This window comes from Chionomys nivalis, chromosome 19 (genome assembly GCF_950005125.1).
Source record: "Chionomys nivalis chromosome 19, mChiNiv1.1, whole genome shotgun sequence".
Classification (NCBI taxonomy): Eukaryota; Metazoa; Chordata; class Mammalia; order Rodentia; family Cricetidae; genus Chionomys; species Chionomys nivalis.
Genome location: NC_080104.1, coordinates 32552185 through 32568519, shown reverse-complemented (window position 1 = coordinate 32568519; position 16335 = coordinate 32552185). Strand labels below are relative to the sequence as shown.

The 16335-nt window shown below is 39.6% G+C and overlaps 1 protein-coding gene across 1 annotated transcript in view; it reads left to right on the top strand.

Moving 5' to 3' along the window:
• The window catches only part of Tsga10 (testis specific 10), an 89825-nt gene that overhangs the window by 8334 nt on the left and 65156 nt on the right, over positions 1–16335 (top strand). The window contains exons 2-3 of the mRNA XM_057751269.1: positions 159–287; positions 9260–9475. Of these exons, the coding sequence (XP_057607252.1) occupies positions 159–287; positions 9260–9475 (345 nt within the window). The remainder of the gene's footprint in view (positions 1–158; positions 288–9259; positions 9476–16335) is intronic.

Sequence of the window (16335 nt, the reverse complement as noted above, 5' to 3'; positions counted from 1 at the left end):
ATACTTGGTAAACTCTGCTCTACTGATGGGAAAGGTAAAAACAATAGAAAATATAAATTAAATAGAATGCTAATAAATTTCAAAACTTACTGCTGTAAAAAGTCAAAGCTCTGTTTTAAATGGAATGCCTCTCCATTATCTTTTATTCTTTCTACTAGGTTACCACCAAAGAACATCAATTTGGTCTCGGGGCTCCAGTTTCTGAAGCTGGAAAAAACCAGAATACTCTCCAACTAGAACAAGAAGTGAAAACCCAAGATAGATTCATCTCGACACTGAAATTACAGGTTAGTCTTAGTTTATGTATTAATACATACTTTTCTTAATTTTAAAATTAATGTAGTTTAAAATGTATTTTAAAATAAGAAAATGAAGGACAAATAATTAATTCAGAGCTTGTTTAAATCTAAGGATTCTAAAATTCAGTTTTTATAACCACTTTGATGTGGTAGGTTCAGAGTTACTGAGAAAACTATGTGGTATTTTTTTTTGTTTGTTTTAGGGCAGGATCTTAAAGACCAGATTGGCTTCCAACTTAGTAATCCCTTTGTATCAACCCCATAAATTCTGGGGTTACAGGAATGAGGCCATGCCAGGCAGATCAGCTGTTTTTTAATGCAGCATCTTACTTATCTATTTTCAACCATGTAAAATAGTGGTCATTTCCATTGATATAGATTACTGCTAAAGTAACAGTGGTTAAATAATTTTGACATCTAGCTAGCAAATGACCAGTAGAGTTCTCTGAACTTTCAAGTTAGTAGGGATTTGAAAATAGTGCTCTGTACTACAGGTTTGGGATCATCTGTTCTGATGGTACCTGGCACTTCGTAAAATAAAGGTTCTTAAAACAGACCTTGTAGGGGCTGGAGATGTAGCCCAATTGGGAGAGTATTTCCTAGCATGCACAGAGCCCTGGGTTTGACCCCTAGCATCAGGTAAACTGGGCATAGTAGAACATGTCTGTAATCCTAGCTCTCAGGAGGTAGAGGCAGAGGAGGATCATATGTTCAAGGTAATCCTCAGGCTTCCCAGTGAGTTTGAGGCCAGCCAGGGCTACATGAGAATCTATCTGGGGTGGGGGAGGAAGTAGGGACTTTGGGGAAGATAAAATAGACTAACCATTGCCTCTCCTGTTTTCTGTTAAATACAGTTTCAGATTGTGAACATTATATATAAAACAGCATAACACTTTTTCCTTCTTTTTAGGAGATTTATTATATATACAATATTCTGCCTGCATGTATCCTTGTGGGCCAGAAGAAGGCACCAGATCTCATTATAGATGATTATGAGCCACCATGTAGTTTGCTGGGAATTGAACTCAGGACCTCTGTAAGAGTGGCCAGTGCTCTTATCCTCTGAGTCATCTATCCAGCTCCCCCACTTTTTCCTTTTATTAAACATAGATTCTTTTCTCATACAATGTAATTGAAATATAGTTTCCCCTCTCTCTACTCCTCTTATTGCCGCCACACCTCCTCTCCCATCCAGATTCATTCCCTTTCTGTCTCATTAGAAAAGAACAGGATTCTAAGAGATAACAACACACAACAAAATACAGTATGGTAAGATAAAACAAATACCATCTTTATCTTGTTGGATAAGACAAACCAACAGAAAAATAAAAGAGCCCTGAGAGCAGGCGCGAGAATCAGAGCCCCACTCATTCACACATTCAGGAGTCCCAGAAGGACTAAACTAAAAGCTGTAGCATATGTGCAGGGAAGCTGGTGCAGACCAATGTAGGCTCTGTGATTGCTGCTTCAGTCTCTGAGTTCTTTCCCTTTGTCTTCCCTACTCATTCTCTTATTCTTCTTCCTCTGGGTTCCCTGAGTTCTGAGGGGAGGGATTTGATAGAGACATCTGGTTTAGAGTTGTATATTCCAAGATCTCTATTTCTCTATGTAATGTCTGGTTGTGGGTCTCTGTATTTGTTCCCATCTGCTGCAGGAGAAATCCTCTCTGATGACGGCCAAATAAGGCACCGATCTATGAGTATAGCAGAATATCATTAGGAGCCATTTTATTGTTACTTACCATTGCACTAGGTTTCCATACCACCCTTCAAATGTCCTTAAATTCTAGTTGTCTCTCCCCTCCCTCCTTCCCTCCCTCCCTCCCTCCCTCCCTCCCTCCCTCCCTCCCTCCCTTCCTCTCTCCCTCCCTTCCTCTCTCAACCTCCCTTAATATCATCTCTCCTCTGCCTCCCTACCTGATACTCCTGGTTTCATACACTCCCCCCCATATCCCTCTTCTTGGCTCCATTCCATAAAATCTATTTCTTCTTCCCAGGGAGATCCATGTGTCCTGTCTAGTCCCTTCTATGCCTATCCTCTCTGGGTCTATGGATTATAGCTTAGTTATTATTTGTTTAATGGCTAATATCTAGATATAAGAAAATATGTAAAATGTGGACATAAGAATAAAGACTAGTTAGGGAGCCTCAACACAAAAAGAACAGCATGTTATAGTTCTTTTATTTTCTTTTCCTCAGTATATTCCAGAAAGACTTGTAGGCTAGCAACTTGAAGTGACAATAAGAACATGCAAAAAAAGATCCCAGAAAAGCACAAGTCAGATGACTTTAAGATAATTAGCTGCCTGCTCCCAAACAAGAAGATTAAAAGAAAACTACAGACTTTCCCTGCCAGCATAGGCCAAATAGAGTCTAGACTATAAACCTTGCCAGGCTGCGTCAAGGAGCCTCAGGTGTGCCTCTTCTCGATTTCATTTCCCTGCCTCTGCCCCTAGCAAGAATGGTATCAAAAAAAAACTGAGTAGGGAACCAAGACTTTAATCCCTATCAGGTAGTAGGGAGGTACTCAGTCTTCTGATGTCAGGAGAGACCACAGTGGGTGCCCAGACACCTGCCCTTACCCTACAGAAAGAGGCACCTAATTGCTAGGGAGGTGTCAGAGCAGAGTCAGGACTTCACATGTCCTAACAAGGCCTCTCTTATGATTTAAAAATGAATTGTTCCCCCACAGGCTCTCTTTTTGAGTCTTCAGCTTGTGATACTGTTTTAGGAGGTGGAACCTTTAGGCGATGGGACTTGGCTGGTGAAAGTAGCTCACTAGGGATTGGTCTTTGAAGGTTGTAACAGCCCATGGTTCCAGTTTGTACCTGCTTCCTGGTCCACCAATATGTGAACCAGCCCATTCTGCCTGTGTCAAGAACATTGGAGTAAGGCTGAATTAAAAAGGAATGAACTAATTTATTGAATGCAGGAAATTTCAAATGTTCTTGTTTTTGTGGTGGTGGGAATCAAACCAGGGCCTTGTACATTTTAGGCAAGCTCTCTAGTCATTGAGCTATAGCTCCACATGTTGGAAGAGGAAATTTCAGGACTGCATATATGCAAGCTATGGCATGATTATTGCTTACTGTCTTCAGACAACAGCTTTTTTTTTTATTTTTTCTTTTAGTTTTTAGAGACAGGGTTTCTCTGTTCTCTGTGTAACGATCCTGGCTGTCCTGGAATTCTCTCTGTAGACCAGCTAGCCTCAACTCACAAAGACCTGCCTGCCTCTGTCTCTAATGAGTTCGGATTAAAGGCACCACCATCCAGCTGCATTCAGGCAGCTTTATAGAGAGGAACAGGAAGTAGAATAGAAAGATGTAGGAAACATGCATTTTGGGAGCATGCAGTGTGTTTAAAACTGCAGCAAAAGCAAGTGTGAACCAAGTGGCTATAACTGTAAAAGAGAGGAGTATGCTTGAAGAGAACCATTTACTTTGCATGGGAACAACAGGAAATGTAGCATGAATTCTAATTGATCTTAGTAAATAGAACCTGGAGTCAGATATTAGTGGGGATGAAAGCTGAGAGATCAGAGGAGCAGTGCAGCCAGCCACTAGAGAGACCTTTTACCTCTACTGAATCCCCAGACCAGAAGGGTGATCCTGTCTCAGACTGCCTCCTCACACTGCATCCTCTGACTGACTGCTTCAGACTGCATTGAGCTCCTGTCTCTTCCCACCTTATATTCTTCTCTCCACCCGGCCATATCACTCTTATCTCCACCTCCCTAATGCTGGGATTAAAACTGTAGGACTCCCAAGTATTGGGATTAAAGGTGTGAGCCACCACCACCTGACCTCTAGTGGTTTAGCTCTGCACTCTGGTCTTCAGACAAGCTTTATTTGTTAAAAACACAAACAAAATAATCACTACAAGGAAAGGTGCCTTGAGGGTGAGATTCAACTCATGAAAGTCTTCAGGGTGTAAAACTGGAAACTTATTTGAGAGAATTTTCTTTAACAGAGTCTCAGGGGTGTCCTTTTAAACAAGGCAACCTAGGGAAGGATTTTCAGTGCACAGATATTCAAAGGCTACTCAAGCTGTGGTCCATTGATCCTAATTCTTGAGCTTGCAACAGAACATGGCATCATCTACATAACACTGATTTTGCATGCCTGCAGAATGAAGGAGTTCTAGTTATCTTGGAGAATTGCACCAATATTTTTGACAAAAGCCTGGGAAGCCGGGCAGTGTATAGCAGGATCAGATTCTCTGCAGGGAGTGGACTTTGCATGAAGCTTTCAGGGTGAAATCCAAGTGTTGGAGATGTGAAGAACGTGAGATATCTGCTGAGGAAAGCTGCAGCGTTGTCGATTTTGCACAAAAAGAGTGCTTGTGTACTGTAGGCATCAGGGCATAGGTCAGAGCTGCCTAAGCCCATTGGAGCTTATAGCGTGTTATGCATATACCAGATCCTAGGGATGAAGGACTCTAACCTGCTTCTTCTTAAGTACTTATATCATGAATTGAGTAAAAGCAGGGTTTCCTATTGGGCAAGCAGGGTATTCATGTATTTATTGATGATCTATTTGTTTTACGTACCTACATAACAGCTGATCATTATAAGAACACATAATTTATGATGCATAAAGTACTTTTTTATGTTTCTTAGAAGTCAATGGAAAGGACAGGTAAATGATTTTTAGGCATTTTATAAAATACTAAGATAGGTCTGAGAATTATAGAACGAGTAGTAAAAACCCAGAGACAAATACTGGGGTTCAAGCTGAAGATCAGAAAAACAAAGCGGCCAAAACACTAGAGAGTTCTTACCTCTATTCTCAGTGTGACTGCAGACTGCAGTGCTCTCCACCAAACTTCAGACTGCAGACTGAGCCCTGTGCTCCTGTCTCCTCTCATTTTATATTCCTCTCTAGTGCTAGGATTAAAGGTGTGCACCACACCATCCAGTCTCTCTGACCAACTAGTGTGGCTGCTGGGATTAAAAGTGTGTGCCACCACTGCCTGTCTTGTATGACTGACTAGTGTGGCTAGCTTTGTATTCTGATCTTCAGTCAAGCTTTATTTATTAAAACACAAATAAAATACCACTATAGAGAAGTTAACTCAGTCAATAGAGTGTTTATACAAAGAACTGAGTTTAAACCACAGAACCTGTATAAAAGAAGCTAGGCATGGTAGGTTTTGCTTTTAATTTCAGCTCTGGGGAGGTAGGCACAAGCATATCCTGGGGTTCGCTGGCCATTGAGAGACCCTGCCTTTAAAAAGCTAAAGTGATTCTGGGTGGTGGCGCACGCCTTCAATCCCAGCACTCAGGAGGCAGAGGCAGGCGGATCTCTGTGAGTTTGAGGCCAGCCTGGTTTACAGAGTGAGTTCAAGATGTCCAGGGCTACACAGAGAAACCCTGTCCCCAAAAAACTAAAGAACCCCCCCCCCAAATCCAAAGTGTATAGTGCCTAAGAAATGACACTTAAGGTTGTCTTTGGCCTGCACACACATGAAAACACATTTATACCACACATTCAAAGCATGGAGAGTTGCTGAGGAGATAGCTCAGTAGGTAGAGGGTTTGCTATGCCAATGTGAGAACTGAAATGCTGGGTAGGCTGGCAGCCTTCCAGTAGCTGTGGTACTCAGGGAATACAGAGAGAATCTCAAGAGTCAGTTGGCCAGCTAGATGAGGCAAATACGGGAGCACTGAGTTCAATTGAGGGACCCTGGCTCAATAGATAGGTGGAGGGTGATCAAAGAATACACTCTATCTCTCCATCAATGTCTGTCCTGTCCTTTACAGGCATACATACTCATGTGCACACTTACCTTTCCACCCCCGTCAGTCTGTACATGTGAACACCCCCACACACACACCAGAAAACCCACACAGCACAACTATGAAGACAGATGAATTGGAATCATTTAAATCCTGTGGTTTATTTTAAAACGACATACTATTGATATAGTGGAGATAAGAAGGGTATGAAAAATAAAAAAAATTGGCATCACAGTGTGGATATGAAATGTCCTCCACAGGCTGAGAGTGTTTAGGCATCTGGTCCCTGACTGTGGTCCTGTTTGGGAAGTTGTGAAACTTTGGGAGATGGGGTTGAGTTTTGAAAGCGAGTATCTGGGGGCTGGCCTTGAAGGCTAAACCCACCTGAGTGCTCTGCTTCTTGGGATGGCCTTAATGTCACATTCTTCATAGACCTTCAGAAGTTGTAGTCTCAAATAATGTTCTTACCCTTCAGTTGTGCCTCTCAGATTTTTTGCCAATGACCAGAAAGCCTGGTATGAGAGTGATAAACAGATAGTTTAGCACAAGGCTTCTATTCACTCTGCTGCAGGTGGGCTGTGTAACGACGTAATAACCAGGCTAGCGTAGTATGAAACAGCAAATTTTAATGAAGGAATAGCTTACAACACCAGGGATCCAGCGATGAGCAGGAAATACAAAAAAGAGAGCGGTGGGGCTCAAGCTTGCCAGATTTTTACGTAAACATTAGCCCGAGGCGAACACGCCCCCAAATGGGCAGGGCTAACCCTACAGGGCTGCACATTTAGTTCAAGGGATGCAGAAAGAAAAGTTGGCCAAGAGCAAACCAGCTTACCAAAGAAGTGCGTTTTCCTATAGTCGAGGCCTAAGGAGTTTTCCCAAGACGTCTCCCAAGGAGGATTTTTGTGACACATAGACTATAACACTGCAACAAATCCCCAAAATGTTCTGGAAGCAGTGCGGGACAAGTCTACTATGCTTGCAGCTTAAGTGCATGCACTAGTGATGTGGAAACCAGGCTGGACAGTCGAGAAGGGCTAGGGTCACAAATGGCATCTTGACATCACATTCTCAGTGACATTTTCAAAGAATTTCTTTTGAAATTAAAATAACTCAATTTTTATAGCTATAAGCACTATTTGTTGTAGTTTTTTTGTTTTGTTTTGTTTGTTTTTTGAGACACGATTTCTTTGTGTATCTTTGGCTGTCCTGGAACTAGCTCTTGTAGAACAGAGCCTTGAACTCACAAAGATCCGTCTGCCTCTGCTTACCAAGTGCTGGTATTAAAGGCCTGTACCACCACCACCTGGCTTATAAGCACTAATTTAAAATATATATTCTAATTTTATATGTGCACTCATAGATGCTTAGAGAACTTTCTTTAATTGGTGTATGGTAGTAGGCAAAAGGGAAGAATAGGAGATACTTATGAAATTCGGACCAGTTATGATAAAAGATTGAACTATGGAGATATTTTGTACCTTTATAGATCCCCTTTCTTTTGTTTAAAAAAATTCATTGTTTGGGGCTGGAGAGATGGCTCAGAGGTTCAGAGCACTGACTGCTCTTCCTGAGGTCCTGAGTTCAATTCCCAGTAACCACATGGTGGCTCATAACCATCTGTAATGAGATCTGGTGTCCTCTTCTGGCCTGCAGGCATACATGGAGGCTAAACACTGTGTACATAATAAATAAATAAATCTTTAAAAAAATTCATTGTTTTTTGTTTCCTGATTTTGATATTTCAGATTTTATATTTTACATGTTAGTATGCTTACAAGGTGCCACAGCAAAGGTCGAATTGCCATAAGACTTATTTTGCTCCTTAAAATGATTTATTCAGAATAATAAATGGCACTGTAGCATATTTAGTTAAAATAATTCATTGTTAGCTGGAAAGTAGTGGTGCACACTTTTAATCCCAGCACTTGGAAGGCAGAGATAGGCAGACCTATATGAGTTTGGTGCCAACCTGGTCTACAGAGCAAGTTCCAGGATAGCCACAGCTACACAGAGAAACCCTGTCTCAAAAAAATTCATTGTTGAGTACAGTGATGCATACCTTTAATCCCAGCATTCAAGAGACAGGACAGATGATCTCTGAGTTTGAGGCCAGCTTGGTCTAGGGAGTTCCAGGCTAGCCAAGGCTATGCAGTTAGATCCCCATGTCTCAAAAAACAAAAGAAAACAAACAACAACACCAACACCAAAAAAAAAAAAAAACAGAAAAAAATAAACCTCATGACTTATAGGATATTTTTTATAAAAGGACACGTTATGTTTTTAAAGTAAACTGTCAATTTTGAGAGACGTTATCTGTATAGTTACTTGACCAAGGGTAAGACTTGACTGACTAAGAATTAAGACCAGGTATTTAGTAATTTTAGCTACTTTTTAGAGACTTAGACTGGCTGTTTTTTGGGGGTAGTAAGGATTATTGTATTTTTATATTTATTTATTTATTTTTTTGTTTTTTCGAGACGGGGTTTCTCTGTGGCTTTGGAGCCTGTCCTGGAACTAGCTCTGTAGACCAGGCTGGTCTCGAACTCACAGAGATCCGCCTGTCTCTGCCTCTCGAGTGCTGGAATTAAAGGCGTGCGCCACCATCGCCCAGCCTGTATTTTTTATATAAAGGTGACTTAATCTTCTGACGTGGACCAGCATAATATCTTTAATGTACTCTATAGATAATTAGTTAAATATGTTTAACTCACAAGTATCCCTATTATTGCACTTAACATGTTAACTTCTTCAAGGGAACAAAATTCTTTGAGAGCAGAGAATTTAGAAGAGAGCTAAGGGACCCTTATCTGTCCGTCTATCTATTTATTTATGTTTTATACCTCAATCAAAGTTTCCTCTCCTTCCCTTGTTCCCAGCCCTCCCCATCCACTTCTCCTCCACTCTTTCTCTCCCTCCACTGGGAGCTCTTGTAAACCCAGATTAGTTGATTCTGTAGGTTTTCTTATGTATCTTTGACCCCACTCGTTCCTACAATCCTACCTCCCACACTTCTGTAGGATTCTCCTAGATACACCTAATGTTTGGCTGTGGGTCTGCATCTGTTTCCATCAGTTGCTGGATGAAGCCTCTCTGATGACAGTTGGGCTGGGCACAGTTTCTCTGGGTCTGTGGGTAGTAGCATGGTTCTCCTTTACAGCTAATATTTACTTACAAGCTAAGGGACCCTTTTAATGTGATTATTTCTTTTCTGATTATAACAGATTGAAGATCTCAAACAGACAAATCATGACTTGGAAGAATATGTTAAGAAACTCTTGGATAGTAAGGAGGTGGTAAGCAGTCAAGTAGACGATTTAACCAACCACAATGAGCATCTTTGTAAAGAACTGATTAAAATCGACCAACTAGCAGAGCAATTAGAAAAAGAGAAAAATTTTGTGGTGGACACTGCTGACAAGGAACTTGAAGAAGCAAAGGTACTAAATTTATCACTGACAGTATTTTAATTGTATTGTGATTACAAAATTAAGTTGGAAAAGTGAAATTTTCATATCATTTGGAAGTTTTTCGTTTGGTATATTTTAAGTCTATTGTAAGGATTAAATTGTATTTTTTCTCACACTTTATTTCTTTACAATTTTTTTGTTTATATTTTCTCCTAAGTTTTATGAGCCTATTATGAAAATTTCAAAGTAGCAAGAATAATTTGTAAATTTAGTATTGCTCTGCTACCCCCTTTCTTCTCTGCATACATCTACAAACAAACTCCCTACCCCTTTTTAGAAAGGGTCTTGTCCTCTGATCCAGCCTTATCTTGAATTGCGGTTTTTCTTGCTCAGTGTTCTGAGGACAGGATTACAGGCGCCATGCCTGCCTCAATTTTTAAATATTTATTTATTTATTACAAACAATGGTTTATTTTCTATTTTGTACCAAAATGAGAAACTTTTTATCTTGTTAAATTTGTTATCTTTGTTGACTTAAGAGTTTTGGTTCTTGTTTAGGAAGATGTTCTCACATCAAGAGCCATAAACATATCTTCTAAAGTTTACCTTTATATTTTTTAACACTTATTTGAGGACACTTATCTGTAAGTACTTTCCTGGAAAAGGTTCTTAGGACTACCAGTGAAAGTAGATAGAGTGGCTCGTTTTTAGCTTGTAATAACTTACTTTCATGTGGTTGCTACAGAAGTATTTAAATGGCACTTCAAAGTGGTCTTATGTTTTTAGTATTTCTCAATAACCTTGTCAGTTTACTTTAACCTTTCATGCATCATGGTTTTAGTGGTTAATTGAATACAGTCTTCATCTTGACTGTGAAAATTGTCAAATTGAAGAGTTTTACTGTCCTTCTTTCTTCATATTAAAAATTAACTATCTCCTTCCCAGACTGAAGAGGAAAAACGATTGGCTGAATTCCAACTCTGAGTGTGCCCTTGGTAGACAGCGTCTATTTTAAGGAGTTGTTTAGGGCCTATTGACCATATTGCAGCAGGGAGGAGGTAGGTGTCAGGGTGAGTTCTCTGGTATTAAAAGGAAGCACTCCAGCTGGGCAGTGGTGGCACATGCCTTTAATCCCAGCATTCGGGAAGTAGAGGCAGGCAGAGGCAGGCGGATCTCTGTGATTTTGAGGCCAGCCTAGACTACCGAGCGAGATCCAAGATTGACTCCATAGCTACTGAGAAACCCTGCCTCGAAAAATGAAAAAAAGGGGGAAAAAAAGGAAGAACTCCAGGAATGGAAAGTATCTGAATTATATAAGCTAGGTTTTGCCTAAAACCAAAAGTACTAGTTTCATAGACTGACATTTTCAGAAAAACATATTTCTAGAAAAAGTGATATTCATATATGATGTGGAGTGTCTGTTACATTGGAGAATTAGAAAGCTATTTGAGCTTTTGAGGACGAGGTTGGCTGCATTTTTGGGATACTGCTGTTGGGAGAGAAGACCTGGAGACCTTAGTAAATCAAGAATAAAAGAGGAATGGTTGCTTAGGATCAGTGCCTTGAAATGAGGAAAGCAACAGCCTTAGTTATGTTGTAGGGCAGAGAGGTGCAAGATCAATTTGGGGTGTGGACACCAAGACATGTTGTCAAAATCTTTGCTTTAGGTGGGCACTGTAGGCTTATAATTACCAATGATACATTTCTTGTCTACGTTTTGGGGTAGAACTAGAAATCTATTTGATTGCTGAAAAAGAATTCTTGTGTTCTTACAGTGTTTTGAAATATTCTAAATATATAAAAGTAGAGTCTGATAGGATTAAATTTACTGAGAAGGATTTACTTTTGGTTAGTCATATTTTTAAAATATTTCTTATGGTTTATTTAACTTTATTTTATGTGCATTGGTGTGAAGGTGTCAGATCCGCTGGAACTGGATTTTCAGACAGTTGTGAGCTGCCATGTGGGTGCTGGGAATTGAACCCGGGTCTTCTGGAAGGGCAGTCAGTGCTCACCGCTGAGCCATATCTCCAGCCCCAATATTTTTAAATATTCCTAAAGTAACCTCTTCTATGAAACTGTTTTTGAGTATTTACTATTATGTTTTTTACTGTTATCTAATAAGTTACTCCTGAAACTGAGTGATTTCAAGTAGCAAACTGACTTATATTTCAGGTTAGGGAGTGGTTCTGGTTCAGTTTCTCAGGAAAGTGTTAAAAAGGTGATGGTCAGATTGTAGCCATACCCTAACTGATACTAGAACACTGGCTTCAAAGATGGCTTCCAGCAGATGGATTTGGCTGTCAACAAGCCTTCTGTACAAGGCCCGGTTGTCTACATTCTAGATGACTGTTGCCCTCTGCTCTCTGAGCCAGGGATCCAAGAGTGATAATAAACTAGAACCCTGCAATGTATATTATGAGCCAATGTAAGTTATATCCCAGCATTTCCACCGTCTCTGCTTTTTAAAATGATTCACTAAGCCAGGTATGGTGGCATATACCTATCATCTCAGCACTGGAAAGGCTAAGATAAGAAGATTGTGAGCAGGACAGGATTGCATAGAAAGACTGTCTTGAGAAAAAAACAAAGAACCCCCATTTTAGGGGAGGTCTGTGTCTTCTAAAGCAGGAAGTATTATAATTTGAGCACATACTAAATTTGCAAATTTTGCCTTTGTTTGTCTTCACATCTTGAGCTACCATTTATACTTCAATACAGCATTTTCCAGGCAGTTGAACATGATTTTCTGTAATGTGAAAGCAGAATTGGAATTTCACTATTGTTAGTTTTTTATATCATATATGTTATTTATATTTATGTGTATCTTTTTGAAACTCAGCATTAGTAATGTTAAGGAAAAGTAATGTAAACCATAACTCACTGAAAAATCTAGCTATTATGCTCAGTGATATCTGCAATTAAACTGAATACAACTAAATTATGACTTTAATTAAAAGACATTTTCTAAGATGGCACCAGCATGTTTAAAATTTAATATAGTCTATATGAGATATTCTTTTTTTTCTTTTGTTTTTTCAAGACAGGGTTTCTCCATAGCTTTGGAGCCTGCCCAGGAACTAGCTCTTGTAGACCAGGCTGGCCTCGAACTCATAGAGATCCGCCTGCCTCTGCCTCTCGAGTGCTGGGATTAAAGTATTGTTACCTTTGTATATGATTCAATCAGCCAAGATAGATGAATCTACTATATAGAAAGCATTGTGTAAAACTTAATATTAAGTTTGGAAAATTCTTTTGTAGGTATGCATGTAAGAAGGAGGACCGCTTGTTGATTCCTAGCAACCCAGCTAGTTTAGACCTGAAATAATCACACAGAAACTGTATTAATTAAATCACTGCTTGGTCCATTAGCTCTAGCTTCTTATTGGCTAACTCTTATATATTAATTTAACTCATTTCTATTAATCTGTGTATCTCCACGTGGCTGTGTCTTACCAGCTAAAGTTCTAGTGGCTCCATGACGTCTCTGACTCCACCCTTCTTTCTCCCAGCATTCAGCCTAGCTTTCTCTGCCTAGTTCTGTTCTTCCCTGCCATAGACTAAAAGCAGTTCTTCATTCATTAACCAATAAAAGCAACACACAGACAGAAGGACCTCCCACACCATATGCATACGCTTTCTAGCCTGCTGTTTTTTCTAATTTTATTGATTTTTATTGATCTCTCTACATTTTTCTCTGCTCCCCTCCCTGTTTTTCCCCTCCCCTTCAACTCTCTCCCAAGGTCCCCATGCTCCCAATTTACTCAGGAGATCTTGTCTTTTTCTACTTTCTACTTCCTATGTAGATTAGATCTATATAAGTCTCTTAGTGTCTTCATTGTTGTCTAAGTTCTCTGGGATTGTGATTTGTGGGCTGGTTTTCTTTGCTTTATGTTTAAAACCACCTATGAGTGAGTTCATGTGATAATTGTCTTTCTGGGTTTGGGTTACTTCACTCAGAATGATGTTTTCTAACTCCATTTTCCTGTAAAATTCAAGCTGTCGTTATTTTTTCCTGCTGTGAAGTACTCCACTGTGTAAATGTACCACATTTTCCTTATCCATTCTTCAGTCGAGGGACATTTAGGTTGTTTCCAGGTTCTGGCCATGACAAATAATGCTGCTGTGAACGTAGTTGAGCACATGTCCTTGTGGCACGATTGGATATATACCCAAAAGTGGTATTACTGGGTCTTGAGGAAGGTTGTTTTCTAATTTTCTGAGAAATCGCCACACTGACTTCCAAAGCAGCTGTACCAGCTTGCACTCCCACCAGCAATGCAGGAGTGTTCCCTTTTCCCCACAAACTCTCAAGCATAAGTTGTCATCAGTGTTTTTGATCTTACCTAGCCTGCTTTTAAAATATATATATTTTGAAATTATTTTATTTTATGTGTATGTAAATTGTATGAATGTATGTCTATGTATAATGTGTGTTCCTTATGCACATGGAAGCTAGACGAAGGCATCAGATCCCCTGGAACTGGAGTTACAGATGGTTATGAGTCATCATGTGGGTGCAGGAAATTAAATCCAGGTCCTATAAGAGCAAAACATGCTTTTACATGCTGAACTATCTCTCCAGGCCTCTGCTTTATTTTTTAGGGTGGGTCTTTAGCTTTGGTGCTGGTCCTGGAACTAGCTCTTGTAGACCAGGCTGGCCTCGAACTCCCAGAGATCCGCCTGCCTCTGCCTCCCGAGTGCTGGAATTAAAGGCGTGCGCCACCACTGCCCGGCTAGGGTGGGTCTTTTTACACTGTCCTTTCTCTTCCATTCTGCCTCAGCAACATTGGCCACTTGACTATTCCTTGGAACTGGGTAGACATTCTTTTGCACTTGGATATTTGCAGAAAGAGTTTTTGTTTTTTGTTTTTTTTTCTGGAATATTCACCCAGATTTCCTTGGGTCCTCTTCTTTAAACCTTGCTCAAAGAATATCTTTCCATGGAGACTCCCTGATAGCTCTGTTTCAAATTTCAGTCTTGTTTTTCATAAATGCAGTACCCGCAACTCTGTTTTTCTTTGCCAGTATGATATACATCTTGTTATTTAACTAATTTTAACTTTAAAAAAAGCATCTGTCTTAGTCACTTTTGTCTGTCTTATTTTATTGCTGTGTAAAGACACCATGACTAAGTCAATTCTTAAAGAACAAAACATTTAATTGGGAGCTTGTTTACAGTTCAGTGGCTTAGTCCTGTCCATTATTATCATGGTGAGGAGCATGATGCAGGCATAGTACTGGAAAAGTAGTTGAGAGCTATATTTTATGTGCAGAAGGAGAGAAGGGAGACTAACTGGGTATGATATGAGCTTTTGCAACCTCAAAGCTCACCTCCAGTGACACACTTGCTTCAAAAAAACCACATCTCCTAATGTTTTCAAACAGTTCCACTCCCTGGTGACTAAGCATTCAAATATATGAGCCTATAGGAGCTATTCCTTCTCAGGCCACCACAATCATCTCTCCTAGCTGGAATGTTATGTCCCTAAAGACAGAAATCTTTACCTATTTTGTTCACTTAAAGGAAAAAAAATCAGTGTCGTATAATTTAAGTGGTTATTGTGTATTTTTGAGTGCCATATTTGATATATATTTTGACTATTATCTTTTTTTGACTAGATTTAAACTCTCTAGGGCAGAAATTTGTGCTTTATCATATGCATTGTGTTTTGTCGTATGCACTGTGTTTTCCAGAATGAATATTTACCACATTGTCAGACACACAATAAAGCATCAGTTAACCAATTGTTAGGAAGGTAAAAAGCACTGGATTAAAACTTGTTCCTTTGGGACAATTACACTTATTTTTCAGGGTAGGATTATCACTTTTATCACCATAATTTTTTTTTGTTTTGTTTTGTTTTTTGTTTTTTGTTTTGTTTTTCGAGACAGAGTTTCTCTGTGGTTTTGGAGCCTGTCCTGGAACTAGCTCTTGTAGACCAGGCTGGTCTCGAACTCACAGAGATCCGCCTGCCTCTGCCTCCCGAGTGCTGGGATTAAAGGCGTGCGCCACCACCGCCCAGCTATCACCATAAATGTTATATGTATGTATGTATATATATATTTATATTCTAAAAAAATTAAGTTTATGGGTATAGCTCAATGGTAGAGTGCTTGTGTAGAAACGCTCAATTTCTAACACCCCTACCTCTCTAACAAACAAGATTTCAGTTCACCTAGAAAACTATAGTGAAGTAAATAATACCCACCACTGTTATACTCGTATCTAGGCTCACTTACTCTTCTTCAGTTTATAAGCTATTGGTCATGTTTCATCTGTATCTAGGATATGTATGTTTATCCATTTTTTTGGAGGATGTATCACACTGGATATTGTTTTTACTCAAGAACAAAAATCTTTACACATTTTCATTCTAGGCTTAAATCATTTTAGTATCTGTATAGTAGCTGTATTAGTCACGATTCTCTAGAGGAACAAACTCAATAGAATATATCTATAGAGAAAGGGGGGTTTATTAGAGTGGTTTATGGGCTCTGGTTCAGTTAGTCCATCAATGGCTATCTTTCAACGCAAAGTCCAAGAATCCAGTAGCACTTCAGTCCATGATGCTGGATGCCTCTGCTGGTCTTCTATATGTGCCAGAATTCTGAAGAAGTAGGAATGAACTTTCCAATGAGAGCAGGGCAAGCAGGTAGAGAACAAACACTTGCTTCTTCCATGTCCTTTATATAGGCTGCCACCTGAAGGTGTGGGCCAGATTAAAGGTGTATCTTCCCATCTCAAAGGATCTGGATGGGCAGGTCTTCCCACTTCAAATGATTTAATTAAGAAAAATCCCTCACAGGGTTGTCCATCTGCTTGGGTTTTAGTTAATTCTAGATGTAGTCAAGTTGATAACCAAGAATAGCCATCACAATAGCATAAA